An 8,635-nucleotide genomic window follows, 5' to 3' on the forward strand; every position below is an offset into this window, starting at 1 on the left:
ATACTAGTTAGGAGCATTATGTTTCATATATGTGTCAAAGGTAGGCTGAGTCTAGTGATAGCGGCTTTAAAGCGGCTTTAACTGTTACCGTGCTTATATCGTCATTACCTGGCGAACATTTATTCTTAAGGGAATTGACGTCCGCTACAACTTCTTCAGAAGCGGGTGAAAGAAATAGGGACTCACAGCAGTTAATTTGCATGTAAAGGTTGGATGTTTGTGCGAGTTGGTTGCTCATGATGAACAAACTGTAGCGCTCGAGAAAAGGACACAACGAAGACGACAACACATGCGCTAACTTTTGTTAGCGCATGTGTTGTCGTCTTCGTTGCGTCTTTTTCTTGCATGTAAAGGTCCATCCGTTAACCACGGCAAATGCGGAAGGTGGGAAGAAAGCGTGAAGCGGTTTGCTCCCAGTGCTGCGAAGCCGAGTCACTGCTCAAAGTTTGTGGCGGCCCGTGGTTTTGTACTCACTGTGGGGCTTCTTGGACGTTGTTCCGAAACGTACGCTTTCATTTTTTTGTCTTTGTTTTGCGGGGTCGCGAAGGGAAAGCGAAATGTACCGCGCCACGTGGTCAAACCGCGACAGGCATTCATGAGCCGACCTTATATGATTGAGAGCCTTCGCGAATATAGCTTCATTTGGATAAAGTCTAACTACGGGAAACAAGCTGTGCATCCCATTTTTTTTTTTTGCTCTTATCTATAGCTTTTTTTTTCAATTCAAAGACTTGCCATGTGGCATAAAAATAGGCTCTCGATAAGCTAAAGTAGGTCGTAGAAGCCCTCTTCCAGAAGCCTGACCAGGCTCCTGCTCTTCGTTGGTGATTACTTCTTTCGCCGTTTAGTCACCTCAGCAGCTGGAAGTCGTGCTCGACGCTTTTTTTTTTCGTAGTAAATTATGCCATTCAATCACAAATATTGATGCGCCTTCCTAGCGCTTTATTTGGCGACCGTCCGTTGCGACCAAACTTTGCGCATTGAGTGGCGCGTCTAGCAGTATTCGTCCTACCGTCATCGCCAGTATTTGAAGGTGTCGTGCTGAAACTGCCCATGCTGCATAAGAAAGCAGTGATCTCTTCAGTTGGGGATACTGTATGAAAGTCCAGGGGCAGTATTTAGTAAGATTTCGCCTTTCTATTGATTCTGTGTCATTTTACGATCGGTCAGCACTGCCTTTGATACCAGAACCGACGACATGCATTGCTCGCTAGCTGTAAACCCTGATGTCACAGGTGGTAGGCGTCAGTGGTATTGGAACAAACGAATATATCACAGATAAAGAGAAATTACGGCAACGGGTGCTAAGCAGGGATTCTTTCCGGGACTGCTCTGATCCATTGTAATCGCCTGCCGTATAACTGAAGACCCCGACGACAGCTTGCGCATGACGTCGCTTCAGCCGATGAACAGGCGAAAATAATAAAAATCGAATATTAGGTGATATGATTATTATATTACTAGGGCCTAGGGTGCGTAGAGTGTGCAAGGGTGTCCTTTGGCTCGAAAATCTGCACATAACAAGAAATGCGAAACCTTCATAATTTTACAGGAAGAGATAGAAAGACGCAGAACAACCTGCGGTCCTTTTTAACTTGCGCTCATCATTTTAAAGCTTCTTTTACTAGACAAAGTTGTGCCCCTACTTCGGGATTAGCTCCAATCCTTCAGTGCGGCCACTGTAATGCATGTGCGCAGGCAAGGAAAGTCACTGTTCTGCGTTTTTTTTTTTCTGTGAGTGATTTAAACACAATGAATATCATTTGGTGCTAAGAGGATTTCACTTCCAAGAAACTTAAATCAAGTGTTTTCATTTCAGGCTTTATTGTTTCCTCTAAGTCACTAAATCATTGCAGGCTGTGAAGAATTATAAAACCAAAGTGGTGTGCTTTGCATTGCCTTTTCGTAGTTATTCCTTCAGCATTAGAGCAACACGGACTTACATTTTTTGCGAGTAATGATTTTCACGGTACCGAAGACACGACGCCAAAGCTTTGCCGTATAGCGTGCTTCGACTGCTTTCTTTCGCCACTTTGTAAGGCCAAATGCAATCGCAGGTGTTGTTATCTTCACTGTGTGAGTGTTGAGAGCGGTGTGTCCGTGTCTTGCAACTTCCTCGAGCAGAAGGAAATTCCGGCAGGCAGTTGCCACAGCCTTTCTCTCCCTTCCCCCGTGCGCAGTTGATTGCCGCCGAAGGAGAGCAGAAGTCGTCTCGAGCCCTGAAAGAGGCCGCGGACGTGATGTCCCTAAGCCCGGCAGCCCTGCAGCTGCGCTACCTTCAGACACTGAACACCATTTCCGCCGAGAAGAATTCCACCATCATCTTCCCGCTGCCCATAGATTTCCTCGCCTGCTTCATGCCTGACAAGAAGAAGCATCGGGCCATGGATCCGGACCCGTAGGGCCGGCATCCATTCGAATCGACCGAGAGCTTTGACAACACGTCGAACCGGTTCGTATAGCCCGCTGATGGCGGCTATAAAGGTCGGGCCTCTGGCGGGCACTGCGCTGGTGCCTCGCGTCTTGCGCCCTCCACGGGAGGGAGCTAAGTGCACCGACGTTTGTTGCGCTCTGTTGTTGCACGCGTGCTTGAAGGAAAGTTGCAGGGTTGGTACGAGTTGTTTTGGAGAGAGGAAAGAAAACGAGCTGTTAAAAGTGCGTGCACATGTTGGCGGAAGCTTGTTAACGGTCGACGGGTCATTTCGTCCGCTCTCCCGTGTTTTCTCTCATGTTATGGAGAGCGGCAGTCGTTTTGCTGATGTTGGTTGAATTTGATCATGTTCGTGGGAAAGCCTGCCGACTCGCATAGTCGCAAAAGGTGCGCTCCAAGCTATGCGTATTTCGCGCCCATGTTATGCGCTACACGCTGAGTTTAATGCGCGGAACTTGATTTAGCCCTAGACCTCCGCCACCGTATCGATTACTATCGTCGTTAGGCGACAAAGCAGCATCTACAAGTAACTAAAATATGCTACCTTAGTTTTTTAGAGGTCCGATACTAAGCGTTCAGGTTCTTTTGATGCCTAAATGTATCAGAACTAGAATAAAAAGCTACCTAAACAAATAAAGAAAGTCAGTAACCTTAACCTAAACCTTAAAACTTAATTGAATAGATGATATCATAAAGAGATCCATATACGACACAGGCGGAATAGACGTCATAACTTGCCAGAATCGCTGTACTGACGTTGAATCTGTCTGCAGTCATTCGATCAAGAACAGAAATATGCTGTTCGGCTGAGTTTCTAAGGTTTGAGTAAAACACCGCCTCATAACTTTTTAATAGTTATAGAATATAATTCCTCCATTCTACAGCAAGGCTTTAAAGCAAGCCGCTTTCACTTAGAGGTACGTTTCTAATTCTGCTAAACAAAAGCGTAAACAGCATGTTTGCAGACGTAAATATTGTCATACAACAAGAAAACTAAGCTCTAATTCATGTGGCAAATGCGCCGGATTTTAAACGTGCACTTAGCTGTGCTTATAAGCGAGAAGATGACTTTTGAGAACTTGACAGCAGCAACTGCGACGTCATTTGAGCGCAGTCATTGCTAAGGACGGACAAGAAATAATCGTTTATTTGCCAAAAAACCCACGACCTAAAGGTATTTACTTTCTTGTCATGGAACATTTGTTTCTGAAAAGTCTGAAAAGAGTGGCGCCAAGCAAAATATTTCACCACGTGACGACATGCAAAAAGGTGGGGAAACTCTTGGGTGGCCTAGAAAACAAAAATCTATGCATAACCGTATAGCGACTGAATGTCACTGGTGATCCATTTGCGTTTTTCTTTCGCGAGCACTTGCGCTGCAGCAACACAATCAGCTCACAAGTCCCTCGTGTGATTTAGATTGCAATTCTCGTCGTCACTTGCTTGTTGAGTGCACCCAGGCGATCACGATGCACAAGAAAACGTCATAGCGTGCAGTGCCGCCTCGACGGCAACCTTGGGCCGTGGAGCGAAGGCCGATGTCGCGTGACTGTCACGCAAGAAGCACTCCGACGGAAGTTTAGCTCCAGTTTGCGGGAAGGTGGGGAGGCGCGGGTGAGATGTCGGCCCCCGCTGAAGGTAACGTCCGGCTGAGACTGGAGCCCATCCCGGCTTCTGGCTTCTCCGCAAGCGGTGGCGTTCCGCGAAGACGGCGACGGCGGCGAGTGCCATCCCAGCCCTTCCGTGGTGGCGAGGCCAGTCGGAAAGCCGAGCCCTTGAACGCACGCGCAGTTTTCCTCTCTGGGCGTGAGTGGCCGCCCTGTTGGGTGTGCGCTTGCCGCGCTCGCCCCGCCGGCGCTGCCAGGCTGGTCGCTCTGTGGTGTAGCCATGTGAAAGCAGTATGCAATCAGCGTTGGGGAGCCAAAAATGCCCTCCTCTTAGGTTGCTGGAGTCTTGAAAAAACCGCAAACTGCCTAGGTTGCTGTCTGTTTCTTAGCCTAATGCAAAACACGCCGCATCGCTATGATTCGCAGCCAGACCGATCTTTTTTCTTTGCTGCTGCGAGTAGACGACATAGAGAAAGTAAGTCGTATAAATAAATTTTGGGTACCTTTGTGTTTTCATGCTGACTAAGTCAAAGGAGCGTGTATCTGACGTTCTAAATGCTGTAATCCACAGGCAGTGGGTATGAAAATACAATAATTGCGAAAGCCCGAATGAGAGAAGCCAGAACAGAAAATCGAGGACCGTAAACTTTTGAAGGGTGTATTTATCGCTCCCATCTCCCCATTTCTTGTTATGTTGTTATGTTGCTCAATACGCAAGCACTTTTTTTTAAATTAATGGTCCATAGCTTGCACAGACACGTAGTTTTCGGAAACATCAGGTTTGATAGCTGTTACTTTCGCATGTCAAGTACTGTAGTTATTTTGTTTCTGTGAAAAACATCTCAGCCCTAAAGTCTGCGCAAGATCCGAAATCGAATGCAATGTCCGCACTATTGTAGCTTGTACGTGCCGAAGGGAAGGAACTGCTGTCTGTTAAGGAAAATAATGACATGGTACCTCAGAAGGAAGGAAACAGCGCGCAAAAACTATTAAATCTCATCTCTTTTTGCTAGCCAGTGGGACGACACTGAGAGCCTCAAACCGCCACTCTGGCAGCGCTGGCCTTTACCTAACGTTCACTGTCCTCTGCTGCCCATCGTCCAGAAAGGGAAGGCTCCTTTACACAGCGCACAAAAAAAAAAAAAAACGTGTCGTGCAAACCGCACTGCCACCGAAAGAGTGCAATGTCTTTTGTACGGAATGTAACGAATGCAGAGATGATTACACACGCGGTGCACTGAAAGCTCGAGTCACTGGCCACAGCTGGCAGCGTGCATGCAGAAGAGAAAGGGTCACGTTCGAAAAAAAAAAATTGACAGGAATGCGCATGCTCAAAGTTGTTTCCACTGCTAGAAATGCACTCGCCCAGAATGAGTATTGCGGAATGGTTAGCTGACATACGGAAGGCTGATTGCTTAAACGCTGTTCTTTCTTTTTTTTTCGATCGAAGGTTCGAAAAACGGAAATTCAGGTATGTGCAAGCGTTGCTATACATTGGACTGAAAACCGATTTAATTTATCAGGACGTACAGCTCCTTGTTTCAAGCGAATGTAGGCCTCTTGCAGTAGGTATCTTCAATCGGAGTGGCCGATTTAGAAGGTCGGTAATCGAAGTTCAGAAGCGAGTCCTACAAGGAAGTCAGCAACGCTGCCCCGCGGTGCCAGTGACTCAGACTGGAGCGAATGAGAAGCACAAACTGCCTGCTATTTGCAACACCATCTAGGAGCGAAAGAAGAACGTGCCATGCGTGCCAGGAAGCAATTTTGTTTCGCTGCTTCCCCGCAGCAGTCGTCGGATTCTGACGGTCCTGCGACGAGCGAGCGTTCAGGCCGACGCGATCGCGCGCACCGCATGCACCCCTCCCCCCCTCCGACTCCGAGATCACCGTATTTCTTGTTCGTTTATTTTTTTTTTCTCGCTCCGTTTTTGTAGCTAAAGGTCGCGATCGTGTACTTCAACGACTGGCGCGACAAATAAAGGTCTGCTTGAAGGGGAGGATGTGAAAGAAAAAAAAAGAGCTACACGCGCGAACTTTCATAGACGAACGCGTGGAGTAACTTTTGTAAACCTATAGTGTCTAGATATGAGGTACACTTCGAAAGTTAATCCAGTAGCATAGAAAATTAATCTGTTGCAGCGGCAATATGTTGAGTTCCTGGAACGCCTTGAATGATTTAAAGTGGGCAGAGTGGCACAATAAGTTCGTCGATAAATTCTTTTCGCTTGTTTGCCAAGGGCGAACTGTCATGTTAATTAGTCCAGGCATGGGCGCCAACTTCCTAACCTAGCGGTTATCGGACAGATCAACCTCCGTCGCCGCTGCCAAGAACTGTGGATTTACGGCTCGAACAGCTCTGGCTGTGTAATTTGGCCACTGATATAACTAAGATGGTAAGCCTCAGTTCCTAGACCGGTAGAATGTTTAAGTGAAGTTTACTGAAAGAATACGTACGCATGATATACACTTAAAAGCACGCATTTAACAGGCACTCAGTGAAAGAGGGATGCCAATTATTCTCTAGAAGCTGTGGCATTTATTCTCTTCAATGTGCGTCATTTCATCCGGTGTGACAGCTTCAGCCCTTCAAACTTTCAATCTTCAAGGCCGAGTATTATTGTAGCGCCAGTAGATGTAAGTTCCTTCATGTTTTAACGCTAGGCGGGGCGCGCCCTAGGTGGACGCTGACTCAGACGCAATAGCAAAAGCGCATTTTCAAAGTACTGCATTCACAACTGCATTTAAGAGTGTAGTGGTATCAAGTTTGTCTTGAGTGTTATACTAAGTTCTCTAAGCAGCGTGAGAAGTGATAATCCCGCCCTGTTACAAGAAAGGGTCCTTCATGCCGAGAATTTTGTGTATGTAGAAGCCTGCGTTCACCGGTTGCATATACTCACCATTCGCCATCGCCTTGTCGAATTACGCTATATCCACATGACCACAGGCTTATCGGCTCACTGCATGGTTAGTTTGCTTGAGAGATTCCTTATTTTAACCAGTTAGCAAATATAATGTAGGCATAATTATCAGAAAACCAATATCCCGTGACAACTGGTCTCCTAATGCATAACGCTGTAGCAACAGTTTATGTGACGCGCTTGTCTGTCTGTAACGAAAGCACGGTTATTTCTCCAATCGCCTGTAGTTTGTAAGTAGCGACCTGCTTGTCTTAATGCACGTAAGCAGCTGATTACAACGCGCACGGCAAATAACAGCAGAAAATATATGTAACTCTTTCTAGACAAAGCCGATGGTAACTTTGGAAAGTATTTTTGTAGTCGAACATATCTGCGAATTAACCTTACTGCATTTAATCCACGTTCCTTTACCGATAAGACGAAAATAAGTCGTGAATAACGCGCTCCAGATTTAGCTTTCAAGGAACCTAGCATTTTACCCGGAGAGATAAAAGTACGCGTATACAAAGCCACATCGGAGCGACTAGGTGCAAATGAGGCAGGGTGGACACATGACTGGCGGAATTCAATGGGAGGTGGCTTTTTCCAAGTGATTTCTGTCGCCCCTCGGCTAACTAAAGATCAACACCGGCGTTGCCCCAAAGGCTCGCTGAAGACCCTTAATGTAAGCAAGAAGCTGCCGTCGCAGGATGGGCCAAAATTAATGCATTTCAGCGTATCAGCGGTGAGATAAAAACGTCAAATCCTACTTAGAACAGACTTAATTCGTGTGTGGTTGAAAAAAAAAAATCCGGCGAAGACGGGGAAACAAGCGAAAGGCCTAGATGGTGTGCACAGTGGTCCTTTGCTCTAAGCACACGCAAACACAGCAAATACAGAACGCGCAAATGTACATACAGATCGCACTACATCGACATCGTTCACTTTTCTTGATATGCAAGTAGAGCTACGCCCTCTGTGGAGAGAGAGGGGAGTAGCGAAGAGATGAGTCCTCTTTCCTTTCGGCGTTATGCTTAATTCCCCGCTGTTTGGAGACATTCCTGTGCAGTGTCACCTGTGTAGCACAAGCTGCTGCCCTGTTTATCCTGTGAGTGTTGTTTGCATTTGACCATGTACGCCTCCCTCCTTGCCGGATGTCTGCTTATGTACAATGTTTATAGACCTGGAAAATAAATTCAAGTTCAATTGTGCGCTCCTTGCGAACGTCATTCTTCTGTGTTCCGGGCGGTGCGCTAAAAGCACATCTCTCACCGCTATTTTTGCGCATTGTGGTGAACGACGAAAAAGAACCAGATATTTCGGCTACTTTCTTCACCGGCATGACACAGAGATGAGAAGGGTGTAAATAGCGTTTTCACTTATTACTAGAAAAACAAGTATCACACTGATATATACCTGTTATCGCTCGGACAGCTTGATAGGAGCTAATATAGAGACCGGAGAACAAGGTTTGTGTATAAGGAACTTCTTCTAGAACAACTCTGTCAATAATTTGAACATGGGACTTGAAAGATTATATGGACGCCTTCATTTTACTTGCCAGATATATTCATTGTTACGGGTGAAAAAATCTTCTTTTCTGAAATGACATACAGCTTTTTGCTTTGTGTACAAACAGCTTTTGGCTTGGGCTTTTTGTTTGTTGCAAGCCATTAGATAAATATGTTCCTGTCTTCAATA

The 8,635-nt window shown here is 46.2% G+C and overlaps 1 protein-coding gene across 3 annotated transcripts in view; it reads left to right on the forward strand.

Moving 5' to 3' along the window:
• LOC149351309 (band 7 protein AGAP004871-like) overlaps nucleotides 1–8,145 on the forward strand; it is a 196,364-nt gene extending 188,219 nt beyond the window's left edge. For all 3 annotated transcript variants that reach the window (XM_089580630.1, XM_089580629.1, XM_089580631.1), the window contains one exon: nucleotides 2,181–8,145. In XM_089580630.1, the coding sequence (XP_089436756.1) occupies nucleotides 2,181–2,402 (222 nt within the window). In that variant the 3' untranslated portion in view covers nucleotides 2,403–8,145. The remainder of the gene's footprint in view (nucleotides 1–2,180) is intronic.
• Nucleotides 8,146–8,635: the final 490 nt, after the last annotated feature.

Source organism: Amblyomma mixtum, chromosome 3 (genome assembly GCF_055824585.1).
Source record: "Amblyomma mixtum isolate Tamu chromosome 3, ASM5582458v1, whole genome shotgun sequence".
Classification (NCBI taxonomy): Eukaryota; Metazoa; Arthropoda; class Arachnida; order Ixodida; family Ixodidae; genus Amblyomma; species Amblyomma mixtum.